This window comes from Raphanus sativus, chromosome 2, assembly GCF_000801105.2.
Source record: "Raphanus sativus cultivar WK10039 chromosome 2, ASM80110v3, whole genome shotgun sequence".
Lineage (NCBI taxonomy): Eukaryota > Viridiplantae > Streptophyta > Magnoliopsida > Brassicales > Brassicaceae > Raphanus > Raphanus sativus.
The window spans coordinates 30,749,317-30,772,980 of NC_079512.1; the positions used below are offsets into that span (position 1 = coordinate 30,749,317).

At 37.2% G+C, this 23,664-nt stretch overlaps 5 protein-coding genes and 1 pseudogene across 7 annotated transcripts; 4 read left to right on the forward strand and 2 right to left on the reverse strand.

Annotated features, from left to right (window-relative positions):
• Positions 1-3,350: 3,350 nt before the first annotated feature.
• Positions 3,351-5,229, forward strand: LOC108833968 (9-cis-epoxycarotenoid dioxygenase NCED2, chloroplastic-like). Its single transcript, XM_018607346.2, has one exon. The coding sequence runs from the start codon at positions 3,415-3,417 to the stop codon at positions 5,155-5,157; it is 1,743 nt and encodes a 580-aa protein (XP_018462848.1). The 5' UTR covers positions 3,351-3,414; the 3' UTR covers positions 5,158-5,229.
• A 1,637-nt stretch (positions 5,230-6,866) lies between these two features.
• Positions 6,867-9,052, reverse strand: LOC108840754 (glycolate oxidase 3-like; annotated as a pseudogene).
• Positions 9,053-10,537: 1,485 nt separating this feature from the next.
• LOC108833964 (protease Do-like 5, chloroplastic) lies at positions 10,538-12,145 on the forward strand. Its single transcript, XM_018607344.2, has 7 exons — positions 10,538-10,893; positions 10,978-11,112; positions 11,212-11,274; positions 11,372-11,461; positions 11,525-11,647; positions 11,778-11,940; positions 12,033-12,145. The coding sequence occupies exons 1-7, from the start codon at positions 10,597-10,599 to the stop codon at positions 12,137-12,139; spliced, it is 978 nt and encodes a 325-aa protein (XP_018462846.1). The 5' UTR covers positions 10,538-10,596; the 3' UTR covers positions 12,140-12,145.
• A 32-nt stretch (positions 12,146-12,177) lies between these two features.
• On the reverse strand, positions 12,178-12,960 carry LOC108833966 (uncharacterized). Its single transcript, XM_018607345.2, has 2 exons — positions 12,802-12,960; positions 12,178-12,679 (listed from the first exon to the last, which is right to left on the reverse strand). The coding sequence occupies exon 2, from the start codon at positions 12,637-12,639 to the stop codon at positions 12,301-12,303; it is 339 nt and encodes a 112-aa protein (XP_018462847.1). The 5' UTR covers positions 12,640-12,679; positions 12,802-12,960; the 3' UTR covers positions 12,178-12,300.
• An 800-nt stretch (positions 12,961-13,760) lies between these two features.
• On the forward strand, positions 13,761-16,435 carry LOC108826091 (KH domain-containing protein At4g18375). Of its 3 annotated transcripts, none has more exons than XM_057003054.1 (7): positions 13,761-13,912; positions 13,993-14,593; positions 14,662-15,093; positions 15,185-15,406; positions 15,501-15,814; positions 15,898-15,994; positions 16,089-16,435. In XM_057003054.1, the coding sequence occupies exons 2-7, from the start codon at positions 14,006-14,008 to the stop codon at positions 16,218-16,220; spliced, it is 1,785 nt and encodes a 594-aa protein (XP_056859034.1). In that variant the 5' UTR covers positions 13,761-13,912; positions 13,993-14,005; the 3' UTR covers positions 16,221-16,435. The 3 variants fall into 3 exon arrangements, with proteins under 3 accessions (XP_056859034.1, XP_018454968.2, XP_018454976.2); XM_018599466.2 differs by having other exon boundaries at positions 13,762-13,910; positions 13,989-14,593; XM_018599474.2 differs by having other exon boundaries at positions 13,799-13,870; positions 13,989-14,593.
• Positions 16,436-20,846: 4,411 nt separating this feature from the next.
• On the forward strand, positions 20,847-22,835 carry LOC108843390 (F-box protein At4g18380). The gene is made up of 2 exons (XM_018616583.2): positions 20,847-22,154; positions 22,444-22,835. Exon 1 carries the CDS (start codon positions 20,991-20,993, stop codon positions 22,134-22,136), a length of 1,146 nt encoding a protein of 381 aa, XP_018472085.2. The 5' UTR covers positions 20,847-20,990; the 3' UTR covers positions 22,137-22,154; positions 22,444-22,835.
• The last annotated feature ends 829 nt before the right edge of the window (positions 22,836-23,664 follow it).

The following is a 23,664-nucleotide window of genomic DNA, read 5'->3' on the forward strand; positions in this document are numbered from 1 at the left end:
TTTTTTAAAAAAATAATTTTTTAAAAAAATTTAATTTTCGGAATATTCCGAGGAACAGATGTCCTCGGTATATACCGAGGGAAGTGTTCCTCGGTATATTCCGAGGGAGGGTTCCTCGAAAATTTTCGAGGAAAGCAGCCCTCGAAAATTTTCGAGGAACCTGTCCCTCGGAAAATTTCGACGAACGGCTTTCCTCGAAAATTTTCGAGGAACACCGTTCGTCGAAATTTTCCGAGGGACAGGTTCCTCGGAAATTTTCGTAGGTCTTTTCCCTCGGTATAATCCTCGGTATATACCGAGGGAATAGTTCCTCAATATATTCCGAGGACCTCTTCGACGAAGGGCAGTCCTCTAAATTTCCTCGGAATTATGTTTCCTCGAAATTCCGTCACAAAATTTCGAGGAAATTTCGACGGAAAATGAAATTTCGACGAGTTTTTTTCGAGGGACATTTTCCTCGGTATTTCGTCGGAATACGCTTATTCCGACGAAATACCGAGGAAAATGTCCCTCGATATCGGCGTGTTTTCTTGTAGTGAGCAGTTTCACAGTAGATTCTCCTTTTTTGTCACGATTCAAAATAGATTCTCCATTTAACTTAGATTTGCGGATCCAATGAGTTTTATATGATAATCAAGGATTAATGAGTTTTAGGTATATTTAAAGTTCATATGTACACACTTTTTCTTTCTCTCTTTAGATTTATTGTATTCTGGATTTTCTGCTGCCATTAATTCTTTTATTACTATTTATTTTCTTTTACAAAAAAAAATTAATTCTTTTATTATCCTAGGATATGCCAGACCTATTGATAGAAAGGAAATTAGGTCTAAGAACATCATTATTGGTGGGCAGAGACAAAAGCCCTTAACTTTCTTTTTTTTTTTTTTTTTTTGGTCATGAAAAACTTAAGGGCACATAAGGGCAGCCCTTATCTAAAGACTTTTCCCCTATTATTTGCATCGGTCCCTTCCTCCTTTCCCTTAAGGCCTTCCCCTTTGCCCACCAATAATGATGGTCTAATAACCAAAAAAACTATAATTCACTAACTAACCAAAAACCCACCATCTTTCTATTTTTTCTTCCTATCTCTTTCTACTCTCTCCCAAAATCTATTTTTTTTTGTTATTTAGCAAATAAGTCCTTGAACAAATCAGCTTCTTTACATATAATTTTTTTTATTATCCTTGAATATAACAGACCTATTGAACAATTCTTTATCTAAAAGTGTAGGTGCATGAAATCCACGGATAAACCATATCTATGAACATATAAAATTTCAAAATAGATCGTAAACATAGATATAAATTGATGAACAATATGATTTAATTCTACATATCAAATGAATTAAATGTGAAACATGTTATCATCCCAAACTGATCATCTCTTTACCTCTTGATCACAAAATCCCAACATTCTTTACATATAATTGTGTTGATTCATTTGCACGTTTTAGTTTATTCACATCTATTATAGCTAAGTAATTTTGCCAGATGTTGAAGTTGATATACATATATACTGTGTATCACAATCATTGGTTTAAATCTTTATATTTTGATTAAAACAAACTATATTAATTTTTATATAAAACTATATTATTTTTTATATATCTACATATAAAAGGTTATAATTAACCAGAGAACTGTAGTCATTGCCAAAAACCACGGTTTTTAGTTTAAGGTTGTGATAGTCCCTGCGACAGAAAAATTGTGTTATTATCGTCAATGAGTTCAACCTTTTATACCATATATTATAGATAAATGAGATTCCTTTTGTCAACAATTTTAAAAGAAATTTATCAATTATATATATATATATATATATATATATATATATATATATATATATGTATATATATATATATATATGTGGATCAATACTATGTATGGGAGTTTTCAAAAGTAGCATAATATTGAAAAGTGTTAAGAATCGAGTCTAAGATTATAAAGCAAATTCCAAGTCTGAACATTTTTCTAAGCTAGAAATGACCATTTTAATTATTTTAAGCAAAACTGAACTTTAATCATGAACTACGTATGCCACTATAAATGATTTGTAGTATTTCTGTTTAAGATGTTTTAAAGTATGAATGTTTTGCATTTACATTTTGTGGCAATATGTAATCCTCATCTGAAACATAATGCAGACCTTAATACTGAAATCATAAACGTGATTTACGATATAAGGTGCACCAATAAGCTTCCCCAATGTTTTTTTGGAGCATGTTAGTTAGGAAGGAAATAACTTGAGACTAACTGTATCGAATTAAGCACTTTCTCAAAAAAAAAAAAAAAAACTGCATCGAATCAGGAAACACAGATACAGAGAAACAAAATCATATGAAAACGTGGAAGTAACTTTCACCAGAAAATTTACATCATAATATCAACAAATTAACACGTTAGGTTAGGATTCCATATTCAATACCTAATTTTCAATTTTGATTTTAATATATAAAGCAAACATCTGACAAAGCTTTATATTTTTTCTAAGTAAGCTTATGAATTGAATTTTCAGAATAACACCAAAATGGCTTATATATGAATAAATTGTATTTTTGTATTTTTTTTTGGACAGCAAATTGTATTTTTGTATAATTTAATAAATGTTAGTTTGTATTCAGTTTACATCTCTCTTAGTGACTGCACCAAATAAATCCGCAAACTCCCCTTCAAAAACTACAGTTTCCACATGATGACTGCGCATGGATTCGATAGCCCACAATCCCACATCAATGACTAAGGTGGCTTTCACAAAGACAAAAGAAATACTTTATTAAGAGAGATGTAAAAATGTTAGTAGTTTTTATTTTTTTTCTATAGAAATTCTCATAATACGGTAAGTGTTTGCTACAGTAATACCTTATTTGATTATCACGAGCACAATGTGGTGTTTTATATGAAATTTATCATTATATATTTAAGTTCTTTTAAATTTAGTTATAAATGAATTTTGTTGAAAAAAAACTTTTTGTTAGTGTTATTTAGTGTTATTTAATGGTAAAGAAATTTAACACAAAACAAAAGATTTTTTTCAAGAAAAAGATTCGTTTTCCTAAATATGATATCAAAAAAGGATTTGTTTATTAATACGAAATCTGACTTAGTGAAAAGCCTTAATGACTTCCCGATTTTACCATAAATCAATCATAACTGTTCAGTCTTAAATTTTGTTTCTATGGTATTTCATGTAATGTAAGGCATGGTTCAAATCATTTTATAAATGTACCTAATATATTATATAGAGACTACTCTCTGCCTCTCTCTCTCTCTCTCTTACAGTCTTACCCAAGTCTATATATAGTTTCACTTTCTTCGGTTTTCTTATCATCGAACCTTCCTTTCTTTTCAAAACAAGAACACAAGATACAGTCATCACTGTCTCAAATTTCTAACGAAGATCAAAACAGAAGCCATGGTTTCGTTGCTTACAATGCCGACGAGCGGTGCTATAAAATGGCCTCAAGCCCAAATTGATTTATGCTTGAGGCCCATCAAAAGACAGCCGAAAATTAAATGCACGGTGCCGATCGACGTAACAGAGCAACCCTTTAAACGTTCTTCATTTACACCTACAACCACTGCGACGCCGCCGCATCATAATTCCCTCCGACTAAACATTTTCCAGAAAGTGGCGGCGATTGCTATTGACGCAGCTGAGCGCGCGTTGATCTCCCACGAGAAAGATACTCCTCTTTCCAAAACCGCCGATCCGAGTGTTCAAATCGCCGGGAATTATTTTCCGGTGCCGGAATGTCCCGTCCGACAATTTCTTACCGTCGAAGGAACAATCCCAGACAGCATTGACGGAGTATATGTCCGTAACGGCGCAAATCCAATGTTCGAGCCAATCGCTGGGCATCATTTATTCGACGGAGACGGGATGGTTCACGCCGTTAAAATAACCAACGGTTCAGCAAGTTACGCATGTCGGTTTACTAAAACCGAGAGATTGATTCAAGAAAAACGATTGGGTCGACCGGTTTTCCCGAAAGCAATCGGCGAGCTTCACGGCCACTCGGGGATCGCACGTCTGATGCTTTTTTACGCACGTGGGATATGCGGTCTGGTCAACAATCAAAACGGCGTCGGAGTAGCGAACGCCGGTTTGGTTTACTTCAATAACCGGCTATTAGCAATGTCAGAAGACGATTTACCGTATCAATTAAAAATAACTCAAACTGGCGATCTCCAAACCGTTGGTCGTTACGATTTCGACGGTCAGTTAAAATCCACGATGATCGCCCACCCGAAGCTCGACCCGGTTACGAAGGAGCTCCACGCGCTAAGCTACGACGTCGTGAGAAAGCCTTACTTGAAGTACTTCAGATTCTCGCCGGACGGCGTTAAATCACCGGAAGTAGAGATCCCGCTCGAGACTCCGACGATGATTCACGATTTCGCTATAACGGAGAACTTCGTGGTGATCCCGGATCAGCAAGTCGTGTTCAAGCTAGGGGAGATGATGGCCGGGAACTCGCCGGTGGTTTTCGACGGCGAGAAGGTTTCGCGATTGGGGATAATGCCGAAAGACGCGACGGAGGCTTCCGAGATAATCTGGGTGGACTCGCCGGAGACGTTCTGTTTCCATCTCTGGAACGCGTGGGAATCGCCGGAGACTGAGGAAGTGGTGGTGATCGGGTCGTGTATGTCGCCGGCGGATTCTATCTTCAACGAGAGGGACGAGGGCTTGAGAAGCGTCTTGATAGAGATCAAGATAAACCTCAGGACGCGTGAATCCACGCGACGCGCGTTGTTGGATGACGAGGTGAATTTAGAGATCGGTATGGTTAACCGGAACCGGTTAGGTAGGAAAACCCGGTTCGTGTTTCTGGCTATCGCTGATCCTTGGCCAAAAGTCTCCGGTTTCGCTAAGGTTGATCTTGTCACCGGCGAAATTGAAAAGTATGTTTACGGCAGTGAGAAATACGGCGGCGAACCGTTTTTCTTGCCCAGTGGCGCCGTTGACGGCGGAGAAAATGAAGATGACGGTTATATATTCTGTTACGTTCACGACGAAGTGAGAGAGACGTCGGTACTTCAAATTATTAACGCCGTTAATTTAAAGCTTGAAGCTACGATCAATCTACCGTCTAGAGTACCGTACGGTTTTCATGGTACATTTGTGGATTCAAGTGAACTCGTGGACCAAGTATAATAATTATTTATTGAAATTTGTAGGTTTTTTTTTGTCAACGTAATTTGTAGGTTTTAATATCGATTATCTCTAATTATATGGCTTTATCTGGATGTGCATCGTTTTAGTAAAGACATATTTTCGTAAGTTTACCATATAATACAACTCAAAATATAGTTATAATAAAAAATAGAAACCGTAAGCACAAAGTGGAACAAAAAAAAATAACAATGCTAAGTTTATATTTGATTGTCAATTCATGATATAAAATTAATAATATCCTTAAATACATTACATAAGGACCTTTTAAATTATTATCTTAGATAGACTATGTAATATAAATTGCCAAATATATATTATATGGGTCCTGAGTCCTGACTATCATATGCGTTTCATGCATGCATTGATTTTTTTTATTGGAACCGTCTTATGTGTGTCAGACTGTCAGTGTATATAGCAAGATTATGTCATGGTTAATGCAATCACGTTGTAACATTTTTCCTTTTTCCTGTATCTAGTGAAAATTATCTAAACCATTGAAATATTGGGTGTTGAAGGAAGCAACTTGATTCCTGTCATCATTATTCTTTCTCATATCCAAGACGTCATCGGTCCCTAGTCTCCTGGGGCTGGAGACTAGATCAGTTTAAATAGGTTTTGCTCTTTTCCTCGTCGCTATTGTTCTCAACAGTTAATCTTATATATAAGGGTATCGATAGCGGGATCAATGTTAGGTTACTCCTGAGCAGAAAATCTTGCCAGCCTCTCTTTTTGCAAGCATAAATTTCTCCCATGACAATCTCCAAGATCCGATACCAGGAGGCATACATTCGAAGAAAAATAATTTCTGCAGTCATGGACAACCCTAGGCTCTATGGTCTTGAAGATGTATTTAGAGAAATTCATGTTTTGAATTTTACACCACAAGAATCCAAAGAATTATTGGAGGCAAAAGAACAAGTGATTGGTTGGATAGCAACGCCTATATATAGCCTATGGACATGGTATGTTCTGTGGATTGGTGAATGGACATATCTTTTCTCCACATATATACAAGTGATTCATTTAAAAGTTCCATAAGAAACAAGCCCAAAATAGTCACCGGACCGCTGAACGCCATCTCTTATATTCTGTTTAAGTGTTTCTGAATAATATATATGTATGGGTTCTCCAAACATTATTTTCTATTTTATTGGTTTTCAATCAACATGAAACTTATTCAGTCAAAAACCATAATTTAAATCAAGGTGGTGTATTTGTCTGAAAGAAGAAATAAATCAATCAAAGAATTAAAAAAGTCAGCTGAAAGAACCCAACTGAAAGGTAATGGTCTTCTATTCTTCTTTTTTCTTTTTGGTTGCAATCAGGGATAATGACCATCACCTAGGTGAGGGTATCAGCTATTCGACACAGATGGATTATCGCTGGAGTTGAAGAGAATTTAATCATGTTGAGAAAGTCATCAATAGATTGAAACTCAACAACACTTTCCTCCACAGTCGCAATTGGATCAACCACATGGACTGGGACATCCTGAATTTGGATAGGTGAAAATTTGCAGTTGGTGAGCAAAACACTGAGGGTCTTATTGGACGGGACAATCATGGGAGAAAAATCTCTAATATCACCCGAGAAGAGCTCAAGAGAGGCTGGAAGTCTTTAACACTGATCTTGCTTCTCACACACGTCACTTTCTATTATCAGACACAATTGGGAGAAAATACGTCCAAACTAGAGCTAGAAAGGTGGAAAGAAAACCAACTATATAGTTCTGATTACTACAACATATTGTATTGCGAAATTGAAGATTATAACTTAATATCATATTTAATTCTTTTACTCAAATGGAAATTTTTCGATTTTAGAGTTGAATGGAAGTGAATCGTTGTTCTTATATCTTGGCCGGAAGGTAATGAGGAAAGTTGCAATCGGTCTTGATGTGGTTTCTACTGATCTCTTTCAGTGAACGGCAACCAGTTAGTGCCATTGTCAGCTGGAACTCGTCTCTGAGCATTTGCAGCATCTTCCTCACTCCCGCCTCTCCGTCAGCTGCAAGCGAGAACAAGCTCGGCCTCCCAACCTAACAAACATCGTGTGAATTATCATATAACCTAGTGACTGTACTCATATGCTAGCAATGGGATCATATTATTCATTTCCTTCGGTTCACTTTTTTACTAATTAAAAAGTCTTGGACTCAAAATGTGAAATATGGTAAAAGTCAGGGACATAAAGAGTGTGTTTGATGAATGAACTTACAAAGACACCTGAAGCTCCAAGAGCCAATGCTTTAAATACATCGGTTCCACAGCGAACACCACCGTCGAGGAACACCGGAATCCGACCCTCCACGGCTTTAACCACCTCTTCAAGGGCCATGATTGTTGCTGGGACATAATCGAGCTGACGAGCTCCATGATTAGAAACTATAATCCCTGCAGCTCCAAACTTAACTGCTATTCTTGCTGCCAAAGTATAAAATGATCAAAGAGGACTGTTACTAACTTCTGGTGATTTTGAAGTGAAAATTTTGATGCAGAGTATTACCATCCTCAGCTGTAAGAACACCCTTGAGAAGAAATTGGCAAGCTTGTAATTGATTGGAGCCACTTTATATCCTGTAAGAAGAAGAAGAAACAAACAGCTCAGAGAAGCTGAAAACAAAATAGTTATCAACTGAACAAATATTTGAGACATATTCTAAACCTTCCAGCTGAGTGATTGATCAACTTGACTCGCAGCATAAGAAACTAGCCATGAGTCATCCGTCTGCAATTATCAAGTAAAAATATGCAATATCTTTGAAAATATTGAGCTTTAGATCCATTTTGTATGCTTATTAAATAACTGTGTCCCTGACCTTGTCTATCTTCCCAAGATTCAACCCTTCAAAGTTCTTCAACGTCAGACCTCGACGAAGCGTGAATCTGCAAAAAGATAACATATCCATCAAGATGTCACAAACTTTAATATGATGCTGTGAAGTTTCATCACCTGTTTTTGATGTCGGCTTCTCTGCGTCCGAACCTCGGGGTATCTACAGTAAGAGCAATCGCTTTGAATCCAGCTTCTTCAGCTCGTTCCACAAGCTGTCTAACCACGTTTCTGTCCTTATATACCTTAAAATAAATCAAGAGAAATACAATAAACCAATTCAAGCCAAAAAAAAATAATAAGGAAAATTGCAAAAACATAACTCGTGGACAAAAGGTCATGTGGATACTTACGTAGAGTTGGAAGAAACGAATACCAGGTCCTGTGGAAGCGACTTCCTCAACACTACAAGTGGCACATGTAGATAAAGTCTGAAAAAAAATATCAAAGAATAAAGAAAATGAATGCAAAAAGTAGATAACCAAACTATGAGAGAGAGAGAGAGGCAAAACCATGATCGTTCCAGCAGAGGAAGAAGCTCTGGCGGTTGCAAGCTCGCCTGCAATGACAACAAGCCATTTATATATGTTAATATCTAAAAGCTAAGTGACAGTATCAGATAAAGTCTTCTTCTTCTTCCTTACAAGACATCTCAGCAGCTATACTCTCGTTAAATAACTCCAAAAGGACTAATTACCATCAGGGTGAGCCATTTTTTGCATTGCGGTAGGAGCAACCATGATTGGCATTGAAATGTTAAATCCTAAAACCCTTGTGCTCACATCAACTTCGCTTACATCGATCAGAACCCGAGCCCTTAATTAACCTGTTTTATTCAAACACATGCCCACAAATGCTTGAAAACAATTAAAAGGAAAAAGAAAAAAGAACATATGGTTCTCTTACAGAATCCTGGAGAAGGCGTTTCGATTCTCCTGAAGAGTCCACTGATCCTCTGCACCAGATGCATAGTAACCATAAACCATCTTTTCTAACTTTTCCTCTGCGATCTTCTCGTTTCCATCACGTTCGTTATCTTCATTTCTGCGCGGGATTACCTAGAGAGCGGCTTGGTCTTCTTGAGAAGGTGGCGAAGAGTACTATAAGACTAAGAAACATAAAATAACATAAGAATAGGTCCTGATATAGACGTCACACACTCATAAGTCATAAGTCTTTTTTTTTTGTACAGAGCTAGTTCGTGCATGATCGCAAGAATTAGGACCTAGATAAAATTTTATATAAATGAGATGATTTGTTACCTTTTATAGTATCTATCTTATTAAAACAGAAACATTCTGTTGGACCTAACATTTATTTTGTAAGTTTTTAAATTAAATACACTTTTATACTTTATAATTAAACCTACATTAAATTATGAATGTTCCTTTCTTTATACTATTATCCATGTTTTCAAACAATATACTTATTTCTTTATACTACTGTCAATGTTTCCAAACAATATATTTTTTATACTACTATCAATGTTTCCAAACAATACAATAATTAATCTTAGTTATTTTATATCTATCATTTCTCTTTAAAATTTTGTAGAAACATCATAATTTTATGAATTGCAAAATAATAAACTTTAAAATTTGGATTATAAGATTACAAATTATGAAACTATTATAATTTAAATCAAATTAGATTACATATCGGTCATCCAACAGTTCAATCGGTTAGTCTCGGATTTTAATGATTTTTTTTTAATATGAATATTTTAAAAACTTAAATTGAATTGTTAGATCTCCGGATTAACCGGTATAATCACAATCGGGTTAAATTAAAAAACACTGATTTAAATGCAAAAATACACTCTTTAAAATTACAAAAATATTTGTTATATTATTAGTGAAATTTTTCATCGTAAAATATTCCGCGCTTCCAAGCGCGGGTCAAAATCTAGTTATATTCTTATATATTTTTCCATGTTTGTAAATCCATCATTTACAGATCTAACCAGAATTTTTTTATACATAGAGAGATGCCAATAATTGGATATAATCGCAACGCATGATCCTTATTTGTAGTTTTTATGCTATCTAGTGACATCTTCCTCAACCTCCCGGCTCAGCATGGGGTCATGACCAATGCGCACAGCACATATGACTGTATACGAGATGTATATCTAGTGGTAACTTAACATAGTAGAAGTCTTCTACTCTGTTATGATGATTAGTGTGAGCAAAATGCTGATCATCTATGATTTGCTGGTTTGAGCAAGCATTGAGAAAAAAAACATTCTCATAATAAGAACAATGTAGTATCCTAGATGTAATCAACTACAAAGACCTTTCTATTTCATTAACCAAAATTAACATTTGGTGAAAGTATATAGGAAGCCCTGTGTGCTCTTCTTCTACAACCAAAAAATTAGTACAAACGTTAGTTTTTTTTTTTTTTTCCTCACCTCAACAATAACCCGGTTAAGATACTGTAAAGAATAAACCAAAACCAAAACCACAGAACCGTTTCAGTACCGGAAAAAACGAACCTATACCATCGCGCCTTATCTTCCTCTGTGTGTAAGTTGGTGGTTGAGGGAGAGAGCGAGCCGAGAGCTTGGAGAAGGAAGAAGAAGCCATGATGGGCGTGGCTATTGCTTCCTCTAAAGCTTGTTCCTCAGTCTTATATACTTTAATAACTCCATTCAATAGGTCGAAGTCAATGTTAGCTTGCTCCGGTTCGAGCCCTGATCGGAAAAGAAGAAGCTTGATCTTCTTCGGTTCGAGTCTGGTGCTCGCATCGACTCTGCTTGGCTCCTCCAATCAACAGAATTTCCCAGTTGAGTCTGCGATCGCACTAGAACAAATGAAAGAAAAAGAAGAAGAAGAAGAAGAGGTCGAGGAAGAAGAAGAGAGAAATGTCAATCTCTTCCAGGTTTTTGAACAATCAAAATCTTAAGGCTTCTCTTCTTCTGTGTATAAAATTAAAAATCTCAGCTTTTTGCTTTTTTTTTGACAGAAAACTTCGGCGTCTGTTGTGTATATCGAAGACATTGAGCTTCCCAAAACTTCATCTTGTGAATCCAATGTTGAGGATAATGCAAAGATCGAAGGGACGGGTTCTGGCTTCGTTTGGGACAAGCTTGGTCACATTGTAACGCACAAATTATGAGAGAACCTTACCAAAACCTCGAGTCTCTTGTCTCTGAATCCTTGTTAAACTGAAAAGGTTTGTTTCTTGTTCAATTTGTAGGTGACAAATTACCATGTCATTGCCAAGTTAGCTACAGATCAGAGTGGATTACAACGTTGTAAGGTCTCCATCTTCTTTTATCCATTTAAATTTTAAAGCGAAAGAAAACCACAATGCCCATTGCCAAGTAACTTAAAGAGCAAATCATGGTTTGGGGCAGGTATCTCTAGTTGATGCCATGGGGACAAAGTTTACCAAGGAAGCGAAAATTGTGGGTCTTGATCCAGACAATGATCTTGCTGTTTTGAAGGTATTCTAAGACAAGTAACATGTTGAACATATTGTCCCTTCTTAACTGCTGTTATGCACTCAGATCGAAACCGAAGGACGTGAGTTGAAACCTGTTGCTCTTGGTACCTCCAGTGATCTACGCGTAGGTCAGAGTTGCTTCGCTATTGGGAATCCATATGGATATGAAAACACTTTGACAATAGGGGTAAGCGTTAGGAGACGATCCTTACTTTTTTTTAAAAATATATGTTACACTGAAGTATAAACATTTCACTTGGAAGTGATTGTTTTGTTGGTTATATCATATAACTTATATGATGGGGGGGATGATGTAGGTAGTGAGTGGGTTGGGAAGAGAGATACCTTCACCTAACGGGAAGAGTATTCGAGAAGCTATCCAAACAGATGCTGACATTAACTCAGGCAATTCTGGAGGGCCATTGCTTGATTCTTATGGCCATACCATAGGCGTGAATACTGCCACATTCACCCGCAAAGGTTAGTGCTTACCTTTCACCATAATCCAAGGAACATAACCACAACTCTGTTATGAATCAGATACTGAAGAGAATGATTTGGTGTTGTTGCAGGGACGGGTATGTCTTCGGGTGTGAACTTTGCCATTCCCATTGACACAGTTGTTCGGACAGTACCCTATCTCATTGTGTATGGAACAGCTTATAGAGACAGATTCTAAAGAAAACAAACATCTCTTCTTTAAATCTAAATACAAAATTCCGAAAAGGGCTTCCAAATGCATGTATACATTAATCTCCACAAAGTTATGTGACTCTCATTAAATCATGAAATACAATGACATGGAATCAAGAGACCAACACTCATCAAGTCGAGGCTCTTCTACTCATTGAGCTGAATCAATGAAAGCTGTTCCTCGATGGAGCAATCAACATGGCAAGAGGTCCTGCAAGAGGCGGGGATGAGGATCATACCAAGACAACGTTGTTCAGTAGGGGACGGAGAGGATCTTCTGACGCTGCGATACTCAACGGTGTCTTGGAGAATGATGTTTCCTTGTTTGTCAATGCAGTGGAAACTGCCGAGGAAGAATCTCCCGTCTTTGATTCCAACGAGCATCTGGCGGAACAAGAGCTTCCTCACTCGTGCTATCGGATCTAAATCCGAGGTCGTCGACTCAACAACGACGGTGGTGCTTCTCTCCGCATCTTCTTGTTCCATTCCGACAACAACAGGCTCTTGTTCTTGTATAGTGTATATGCTTTACACAATCAAACTTTAAATCTTAGAGATGCAAAAAGGCCCAAAAGATACATAGAACTAAATAAATAAAACCAAAATCGAACAAGGAACCAGATAGCAGAGAGAGAGAAGATGATGTACGTTCGTAGTAAGACTGAGGGTTCGTGGAACCCTTAGGACGATTAATGTACGGCTCCGATTCGGAAACGCAACTGGAGACAATTGTCGGAGAAGACGAAATAGATTAGTTGAGTTTCTCCGTCTCTAGGGAGAGAGAGATGGGCCAGGGGTCTATTTTCCTTTAAATCAGAAAGCCGTGTAAGAAGCCCAATTGGTTTCTCTCTTTTTCTTAACTTTTTTCTGACTTAAAAAGAAAACTTAATTAGTTGCACGAAAAGTAGAGATGGCAATTGGGTTCTCCCGTCCCGAACCGCTGCGGGTTCGACTTCTGGCGGTACACGGCGGGCCTGTCCCGCGCGGAATGCAGTCCTCAAACTAGCTGCCCAATCCCGTACCACGAAATATGCAGGCCTTCGCGGAATGTCCCGCGGGACATCGAATATTACATTGCTTATTTCTACATACACAAATAAACATAGAAATGAATTGATTTTCATCTTGCACATGATCGAGTATACTCTTACGGGCCAGATCAATACATTAAGCTTATACAAAACAAATGTATTTATTATCATTTATGATGGTTTGAAGAAGCTCTACCAGTGCAGATTAGAAGCTCTTGGAAGACCGGAAACATCATCGACACTGAAACCACCATCAATGGAGTTCCATAGTGTATAATCTCTCTCTCATGTGAAAGCATAAATGGAGACTTAGGATTGCCGCAAAATCCCGCGGTTTAACCCATCCCGCTTTCGATCCGTTCCATTTTGAGCCCATCCCGCTTTGAACCCGTCCCGCTTTGAGCCCGTCCCGTGAGACCCGCAATTTTGCGGGTCTATCAAATAGATGCCCAGTTCCGTCCCGCAGCAAGCCTTTACGGGCCAGGCCCGCGGTCTAGGTCCTTGATTGCCATCCCTAACGAAAAGGGTTTTATGAGTCAATTAAGAAGTAATGGGATTAATTAAGAAATAAAAAGAAACAAAGAGACGGAAAAAAACAAAGATTGGGGGAGAAGCAGAACCGCCTCCGCCTTCTCTTCCGAACGTTCTCTCTCAATCCATAAATATCGTCTCCGGGAAGAATCTCAGTACGGAACAAACATCTCCTTATCGTCTTTTAAAACATTCGTATGTGTTTGAATACATTTGTCATTTTTATCAGTATAAAGTCCTCTCCTGTATCAATCTCGAATCTGTTTTTTTTAGGTACACACACACTCACAATGAGTGACCGTAAGAAACGAAAATCCAACCACAACAACAACGACAACAACGACAACAAAAACCAAAGGAGGCGACTTCCCAATGGCCACACCGAAACCACCAACAAAGACGACCTCGTTATCTACAGAATCCTATGCCCTGTCGGAATCATCGGCGGCGTCATAGGCAAAGCTGGCAAAGTCATAAACGCCATCAGGGACACCACCAAAGCCAAGATCAAAGTCTTCGACCAGTTACCTGGCTGCACCCAGAGAGTCATCACAATCTACTCCTCCGTTAAAGAGAAACTCGATGTAACAACAGAGACCGAAACAACAGAGCCTCTGTGCTGCGCTCAAGACGCTCTTCTCAGAGTCCACGATACGATCGCGAGCTGTGTAGATAGTAGTAGTGCTGGAGAGAATAAGAAGAAGAATGGTGAGTGTCGTCTTTTAGTTCCGTCTAGCCAAGCTTCTGGTCTGATTGGTAAAGCCGGTTCGGTTATTAAGAGCATTAGGAGAAGGACGAAAGCTAGTGTTGAGGTTGATTCTAAAGATGCTTCGGATCCTTCCCATGCTTGTGCTTTGGATTTTGACAATGTCGTTCTGGTTAGTGTTGTCTCTCAACTCTAGTTTTTTATTTATTTATTTATTTATGTTTTGTGTCTTTTGATTAGATATCTGGTGAGACTGAATCTGTGAAGAAGGCTCTTTACGCTGTTTCTGCTACCATGTACAAGACTAACCCTCGAGAACAGATTCCTCTTGATTCAACACCCGTCCAAGAATCTCCATCTACTGTTGTGATTCCCTCGGAGATTTCTAGTTATGTCTACCATGATCACAGGGCATCGTTTGTCAATGCATCTGACCTTCAGGGTTATGCAGAAACCACTGCTAATATTCCCATGCGTGTGACCAGTCCTGTGTCTTCTGGATCGAAGGAGCTGGTTTTGAAAGTGTTATGCCCTGTGTCCAGTATCGGCCGTGTCATTGGTAAAGAAGGATCGACCATTAACGGAATGAGAGACGCGAGCGGTTCTCGTATTGAGGTTAATAAACCAAAGCATGGTGATGATGAGTTTGTTATCCTTGTCACCGCTACAGAGGTTTGATTCCACTTTTTTTTTTTTATCATCATCATTTCTTTTGCAAGTGTTTTTTTTATTTTTAATACTGTGTGTTTTGTTATTTATTCAGTCTCCTGATGATATGAAGTCTATGGCTGTTGAAGCTATTCTTCTTCTTCAAGAGAAGATCAACGACGAGGATGAGGAGACAGTTAAGATGCAACTTCTTGTTCCTTCCAAGGTTGTTGGATGCGTCATAGGGAAAAGCGGCTCTGTCATAACCCAAATCAGGAAAAGAACCAACGCCAGTATCCGTATCTCCAAAGGGAATAACAGCGATGATCTTGTTGAGGTTATTATAAAAATCCTTATCAAAAGTTCATATGTTTTGCTCTTCTGTTGCTCTATCCTCAGCTTTTGGAATCTGTTTCTTTATAACCTATTAGGTATCCGGTGAAGTCAGCAGTGTGAGAGATGCTCTCATTCAGATTGTTCTAAGGCTTCGAGAAGATGTTTTAGGAGATAGAGGAGGCAGTGTCTCTGCTAGGAATCCTCCTGCGAGATCTGATCACTCCGGTTTTACACTTCCTCTTTTTGTATCTTCTGTTCCAGATTTTGATCAGAGGCGAGAGACAGGGGAAATCAGCTTGGGAATGGTTTCTTCAGACAGATTCTATGGTTATGAAAGCTTCCCGGTAAGGTCACATATTGAGCCAAGAGATCATGGTTTGGGGTCAGTCGGTCCATACTCATATGGAGGGTAAGTTTTGCAAATTGCAAAAAAAAAATTTGGCTTCTTCTTTTTCACTTTTTCAAATGATCAAAACTCTTTTTTATCTATAGATTGTATCAATCTTCTGCCTTGGAGATTCTTGTCCCGGCGAATGCAGTGAGTAAAGTTATCGGCAAAGAAGGAGGCAACCTGGAGAACATAAGAAGGGTTTGTTTTCTGAAATCTGTTTGATCATTGGTTTAGTTTGTTCTCCTTGTCTCCTTTTTTGCTCATTTGGTAAATGCATCTCTCTGTCCTTCAGATATCAGGAGCAATGGTAGAAGTTTCAGATTCCAAAACTTCACACGGTGATCGCATTGCTCTCGTATCGGGAACACCTGAACAGATGCGTAGTGCAGAGAACTTGTTCCAAGCTTTTATTATGTCCACTTGAAACCAGTCTCTGTCTCTAGCTTCTTCTTGGCGAGTTCTTTCTCACCTAGGTTCAGTGTAACTGTAATGAGAAGTTGTTTAATAATAACAACCCGGAATAAAATGATATTCCGGTTTTTAGCGATCATGTGTCTATGAGCCGTGTACGGTGTACCGTAACGTTGCTTGTTATTAAAATTCTTGGAAATAACATGCAGAAGACCCTTTTATTGTTTATTATAACTACTTAATTTCCCTATAGTTTAAAAAAAAAAAATCATAACCCCGTACCTTTTGGAAACTTCTTAAAATGCATCTATGCATGTACGTAAATTCTTGAACGGGACTTGTTGTAATTAGGGCTTATTTGTGTAATAGCCATATTTTAAACACAAATTAGCTAATTAACATTGATTTTGACATAATGCAATGTTTGACATTTAAGTTTCAAATTGTCCGATTTTGTCATTGCCTTTAACAAGTTTCCAGTTACAAATGAGAGGTTAAGTGACGTCGCTCTTTTTTTGTGGCTCTAAATAATTACATAACAACATAACATGTGTTCTATCCATATTTAACACATATGATGTAACGATGAATAAAGTTACAGACATTACTATTCTATATATCAAATAGTATTGCTATTATATATAGCAAATAATATAGATCATGATATACATGCTTCGCAAATAACAACCTCAAACTTATATAAACTAAACTATATCAATTAATCACTAAACCCTATATGAAAATATAAACCCAAATCCAAATATCAAATATGAAAATAAGAATCCTAGTATTAATTGGTAAGCTACATTATGTGATAGTAAACTGTATAATATAGAACACAAATTACAAGAAATTGCAGTTCCATTCCATGTACAGTAGAATATAACCAGGAAAAATATAGTTGCAATCAAAAGAGCATCTCACTAATTTCTCAACTTTTGAAATGTCTAATGATTTCCCTAATTTTAGTCCCAATTTTTCAGAAACTAAACCTAATCCAATAATTATTAAATCCTAAATAAAAATATAAACTATAATCCAAATATTAAATAGTAGTATGAATTCAGAAGTTAAAGTGATATTAAACTGTCTATTGTAAAACATGAATGCAAATAAGATGTATTTCCATTTTATGTGAATCAAATAGAATAGAAATGGTTAAATGTACTTTTACATAGACACACTTATACTATTATTGGCTTCTCGTCTCGCAGGAGTGAATGCTACAGTCTACCCACCTTGCTGACCATCTTGCCTATCCAATTCATAAGGTACATGACCTTCACTTGAGTCTGCCGTCATTTGGGATCCTTCTTAACCTTAACATCATCTGCTTTAACTCCATCATTCCATGTGTTATGCTTAAATAGATAATCATCACCAATTAATGCAACCATGTTTTCGACAGTGTCATCTTGCTTGTCTTTCAACTCACTGTACAAAAACTCTCTCCAAGATCGTCATGAAATAGAACAGAGGAATGAAACAGCACGTTATTAGTATCTAGAACTAAGATTTTCCATCTTAAATAACACATGTTCAGATTGTATATAATTTATCTATATGGAACGGAAAAAATGTTGATTTTGGAAAAAAACAAAACAGAGGAATGGAATGGCGAACTTCGTCCCTAAAAAACAGATACGGCAACGAGGCCATAATTTACCAAAAGATTACCTTAGTTTCGACTATATCGGAAATGAGAAATAAGACATCATCAGATGAAGAGAATTGAAGGTAAAATAAAAAAAAACGTACCGTAAATGAGAGATCTGAGATGAATCAACGATGGAAATCGGAATAGATACGGATTCACAATATTCTCCACTGTAACTGTAGCGCCATTCATGAGATACAAATTCACACTATTCTCCGCTGTAACTGTAACACCGTCGTCTGGCTGGCAATTTCAGAAAAGTAGTAAAGTGCTTACTTGCAACCACTGAGGAAGAAGAAAAATTGATTAATCCAACGGAGGTGACGATGGATCACGTCTTTCTCTTAGAATCAGTAGTTATTAATTTAGATTATAATTGTTTTGTAGGTTTTACCGGTAAAATGAAAGGGTAGAATGACAATATTGTACAAAAAACACATTATTTATCATTATATTAGAGAAATTAGCTATCTCATGAATTATGTTTTTTTTCGCTATACTGCCTAATTTTCCTTGTAATTATCTAAGTATAACGATATGTCATAATCTAAATAATAATGATATGTCATTTTCTATCATATATGTAAATGAAAATACTCGTTGTGTATTCGACACTTGTATTATATAAGTCTTCTGTATATTTTGTTATGTTACGTATAAGTTTGTGTTCTGCACATGTACACACGGATGATTAACAAACACTGACATATGATTGGTTAGGCTTCTCATTTATAAAATATAAACTTGTACGATCATTAACAAAAATAAAAATTGTACTGAGAAATAATAGTAGATTGATGATCTGGAAATCGTGTTACAAATATATTTAGCTGGATGTTATTTATTTATTTTATTGAATTATGATGCAAGGATATTATTTTATTTTTTTGCTTAAATGCAAGGATATTGTTTAAGAAGGAAGAATCTTAGATGTTTCGTGAATTTTTATTTCTTGAATCCTACTGTATTTTCGAGTTATGTAACTTATGATGCTGCTTTTGCATTTAATAGTCACATGTTTCTCTGTTGTATTCCATTATTTTGCACCAATATATACCTATATTTTATTGTAATTTTCTCTATATAATTCATACAAATAGCCTACTTAAAAAAGGATTTCGTTTATACACCTTTCAAAAAAACCTACTAATTTTTTTATGAATATACTTTAAGTCTTTACTATCTTTTTCTGAATCTGAATTTAAAAAGAAAAGAAGTTATAATGTAAATTATGTAATGTATTTTACCAAAAAAAAAGAGAATGTAATGTACTTTGGTTAACTTGTACGGACGGAGAACGCTGCATTTTTACGTCGACGATAAAAGTGAAAACGGCGGGGCGTGCAAAGTAAGAATGGACACATGACATGACGTGCATGTGACACCAATATCTGCTGCTTTTGTTACTTCCCTGCTAAGTCTCTCCCCTTATTGATTCAGATCTAAATCAATGCTCTGTACTGTGCCATTTCAGATTCCACACATGACTTGTCTAAATGCATTTTACATATCTCACTTTCTCTTTTCTTTATTTGGTTTCCAGTTATATTATCACAAATCATACTGTCAGTTATATTGTAGTAACAAACACTAGAAAATTCCATAAATACGGGAATAATGTGCAATTCTAAATGTTTGTTTGAGATACTAAATTTTTTGACTAATATATATATAATAATAATCAAATTGAATCTGAATTTCCATTTTAACACCTACAGTATTAAACTGAATCTTTTAGCAAAAAAAAAAAACACCTATTAAACTGAATTGTATAATTTATTAAAAGGAAAAGGAAGAATTGGCCCAGAGTAGACTATAGAGCACTAAGGCAAATCCAATTCATTCACACCAAATGACCTAACGACTTATCATGTGGTACAGCTAAGTCGAAAATCTTATGATAATGCAACTCCATATCATGCCATGAATAATCTTTGTATAAAATAACTATATAACTGTATCTAATCAACTATTCGTATTTGATTATTGAACACCCACGAAGCATTACTATGATTTGGGTTATTACACCAGTACAGAATAAATAATTACACAATATAAAAACTAAGAATACGACCAAGAATTTGAGTACGATGGTTGTATCAATGCTGTATTAATGCAATAGTTTGTTGTGATACTATCAAAATGCAAATCTGTATAATGTATATTATTTGGTCTTAGGATATTTTGTAGGCTCAGTTAGACTATGCATGGTGAAAATGGTGGATTACCATTTTTGATGCTCTCACACAATTTTAATTAAACATTTCAATGTTTTAAATCATAGTCTACAAACATAATTACTTTTGTAATGTTACCCATTTATCATAATGTAAACTTATATTCAAATATATGAATTGTAGGCGATATAAATGTTTTCTATTACTCATATCAATTGAAAAATGTAAATTAGTAACATTTTCTTACACCGATTATACTAGTGAAAACAGGAGTATTTTATAAAACAGTATTATGTCTATATTGAACTAACCCGTATCAGCTATTGCATTCTTTCCCATTCGTTTGAAACTATTTATCCTAAATCGAAATTTTGAATAATTTTTTATTTGAACTGGATATTTTGAACAATTTGAGAATCCAAAACTTGAAACTATAGTTTAAAATATAGATCCAAAATTTATAAAAACTTGTGATTTTTTAAAAATTACCTAAACACCCAGCTTAATTTTTTTTTTGGTGCAAATGATTGAGAAATTGATAGCAGTTTTAGCGAATCAAATTCCAACTCAATTATATTTATATGAAATTTCTTATTTTTCATCGCAAACATTTCAGAATAATATTTTTCAACATCCAAAACCAACACACCTAACTTGAATTTTGTCACTACCTTCTCATATTTAGCTGATTATAATTAATTGTCTCAATCATGTTAAATTAATGAAACCTCTACTCTTCTCTAATCTCTCTTCACGCGTGTCAACACGCGCCATTTCCATTCTTAAATATTCAGACAAGAGACAAATTGAAAAAGAAACTCGTGGATCTAAAACCAACTCCCTTCCTCTTTATATCCTCTCTCTCTCTCAAAGATTCCTTTCCTCTTCTTCTTCCTCCCTCCATGCGTTATCTCCTCTCGAAGATCTGAAGATTCCTCCTCCTCATTCAATGGCCGTTATCCACCGTTCATCGGATCCCCTCTCTCGGATCCACCCGGAACCGCTAGACCAAACCGACTTCTTCGACCACCTCCCGGACCCCCTCCTCCTCCTCGTCTTCAACCGCATCGGCGACGTCAAAGCCCTCGGCCGATGCGGCGTCGTTTCCAAGAGATTCCACTCCCTCGTTCCCCAAGTCGAAAACGTCGTCGTCCGCGTCGACTGCGTCATCTCCGACGACGACGACGATTCCTCCTCCTCTCTCTCCTCCGACAAGCCTCCTCGCTCCTCCGCCGCCTCTCCCTTCTCCGCCATCTTCCGCCTCATCTTCAAGCCCTTACACGCTCTGACGCAGCTCCTCTCCACCACGAAACGCTCGTCGTCGTCGGCGTCGTCTCCTTCCTCTTCGCTGTCTATCACCGGAGGAGAAGACGGAGAGATCGAGCACGGCGGCGTGACTCACCACTCCCCCACGCAGGTCCTCAAAAACTTCAACGAGATTCGTCTCCTCCGCATCGAGCTCCCCGCCGGCGAGTTGGGGATAGACGACGGCGTTTTGCTGAAATGGCGGGCGGAGTTCGGGTCGACTCTCGAGAATTGCGTCATCCTCGGGGCTTCCTCCGTCGCGGCGGCCACGGAGCCGCCTTCCGGCGAGACCACCGCGGCGGCGGTGGCGGAAGACAACGGGAGCATACCGGAGTCGTTCTACACAGACGGAGGTCTTAAGCTTCGTGTCGTGTGGACGATCAGCTCCTTGATCGCCGCGTCCGCGAGGCACTACTTGCTTCAGCCGATCATCGCGGAGCACAAGACGCTCGATAGCTTGGTGTTGACGGATACCGATGGGCAAGGAGTGCTTTGTATGAACAGAGATCAGTTAGAGGAGTTGAGGGTGAAACCCTTGTCTGCTTCTTCGGCTTCTAAGAGGACCCTTGTGCCGGCTTTGAACATGAGGCTTTGGTATGCTCCTACTTTGGAGTTGCCAGATGGGACTGTGTTGAAGGGTGCGACTTTGGTGGCGATTAGACCTAGTGACTCCAAGAAGGAGGTGTGTGATGTCTCTTGGGTTTCCTCTGCTTTCGATGGGGTTTATGGGATGGCTGCTAAGATGCTGGTTAAGAGAAGGACTTACTGTCTTGAAATGAACTCTTTCTAAGGTCCAAGAGGTCTTGAGGTATGAATCTTTACTTTTAAGTAATTTTGAATGATCAATTGTTTTGGACCAAACTAGTATTGGTCTTAGGAATATGAACGCAGTTTATCATCAAGACAAGACATCAATCAGTCTATGTGATGATTAGCTTCTGTTAGAAAAAAAATCAGACCTTTATTAACTTTTTTTTTTGTAAACTAACCTTTATTAACTTGATATAAGAAAAATATTCAAAATTTATGTTTTGGTACAAGTTTCATTGTTGATCAAGAGGGCACAATCTCAATCTTTGTTCTTCCTTGTTTGATAGGTGGATCCTGAAGGCTGACCAGGTTTTGAATAGAGACTACAGTGCATAAGATCAGTTTTGTCATTCTCAGATTCACCACCATTGGGGCTATAGAATTAATGACTCAATGCTATCTGTTCTTGGTGAAGAAGATCTCTGATCTACTCAGCTTCTAGTTCCGGCTGCTCAGACACCAGAAACCGCATCAGCTGGCTGCTCTTTTTTTATTTTCAGCTCGCATAGCAATCGTGCAAGAGCAAGTTTCTATCTTACAAAAATCTTCCTCTGTGCATCTTTCTTTGATTATTATGTTAATATTATTTGTAGGTAAGTAATACAGTTTGATTTTCCCTTGTCTTTATATGTTTCTCCCAAGTTGTTAAATAAAATAAAATTGAGAGCAATTGCAAGTATTTCATACTTCTTCTTCTTCATCAAACACCATTGCTATGACATAGAATAAAGTATTTATAAATTTTTAAAACAGAGACCAATGTTGCGATTTTTTTTAGTAAAACCATTATTGAGATTTGAGTCTGTTAATCCATCCAAAATAGGCTTATAAACCTGTGCTATTTACATATATATAATTTGAAACTCAAAATGATACTCTATTAATAGAGTGATTTACGCTCTAGGTCACTTTCTATTTTTATCTTTTATCATAGGTCACTTCTTTATACTGAGGTACTTTCTTTAAATTAAACCTCAATCAATCTTCAACTAGACTCATTCTTGTAACTAATTGGGCCCACAGTTTTTAATATTGGTGTTTTTCCTTCTCCTTCTTAATATGAAAAATACCATTTCTTTTTCGGATCTCGACAGAGACTTTATCTCTGTTCTTCTTCCTTTTTATTCTCCTTCTTCTTTGATTTCAAATAATCTCTTTTCTTTTCTTCTTTCCCCCTTTCTCCCACCACAGAACATGCTTACCGCCTATCACCATATACAGATTTTTTCATAATTAGAGACCAATAATGTCCACTAAACCTAAAAATTGTTTTCTCCCTCAAAACCACAGATGTGGTTCAATCTTCTTTTTATCCACTTCGATCTACACGCATTGCCGCCAAAAAATCAGAAATCGATCTCAGTAGATGTAGCTCCGCCGCCGGCTCAATCCCCGACTCTGTTTCCAATACCTTTTTCGCGACGAATCTTCAATCCGTCATCACCGGACGGTCACTGTCCGCGCCGCCGCGTCTCGTCTTTCTACACGTCTTTAAATCGGTGGCTCGT

Bases quoted from the DNA above. Each gene is read 5' to 3' on its own strand.
- LOC108833966 (XM_018607345.2), bottom strand. From the start codon at position 12,639: ATGGAACAAGAAGATGCGGAGAGAAGCACCACCGTCGTTGTTGAGTCG.
- LOC108826091 (XM_057003054.1), top strand. From the start codon at position 14,006: ATGAGTGACCGTAAGAAACGAAAATCCAACCACAACAACAACGACAAC. The intron at 15,407-15,500 runs GTTATTATAAAA...ATAACCTATTAG, and splicing joins ACAGCGATGATCTTGTTGAG to GTATCCGGTGAAGTCAGCAG. The intron at 15,815-15,897 runs GTAAGTTTTGCA...TTTTATCTATAG, and splicing joins GGTCCATACTCATATGGAGG to ATTGTATCAATCTTCTGCCT.
- LOC108833968 (XM_018607346.2), top strand. From the start codon at position 3,415: ATGGTTTCGTTGCTTACAATGCCGACGAGCGGTGCTATAAAATGGCCT.
- LOC108843390 (XM_018616583.2), top strand. From the start codon at position 20,991: ATGGCCGTTATCCACCGTTCATCGGATCCCCTCTCTCGGATCCACCCG.
- LOC108833964 (XM_018607344.2), top strand. From the start codon at position 10,597: ATGATGGGCGTGGCTATTGCTTCCTCTAAAGCTTGTTCCTCAGTCTTA. The intron at 11,113-11,211 runs GTAACGCACAAA...TTCAATTTGTAG, and splicing joins GGGACAAGCTTGGTCACATT to GTGACAAATTACCATGTCAT. The intron at 11,275-11,371 runs GTCTCCATCTTC...GGTTTGGGGCAG, and splicing joins GTGGATTACAACGTTGTAAG to GTATCTCTAGTTGATGCCAT.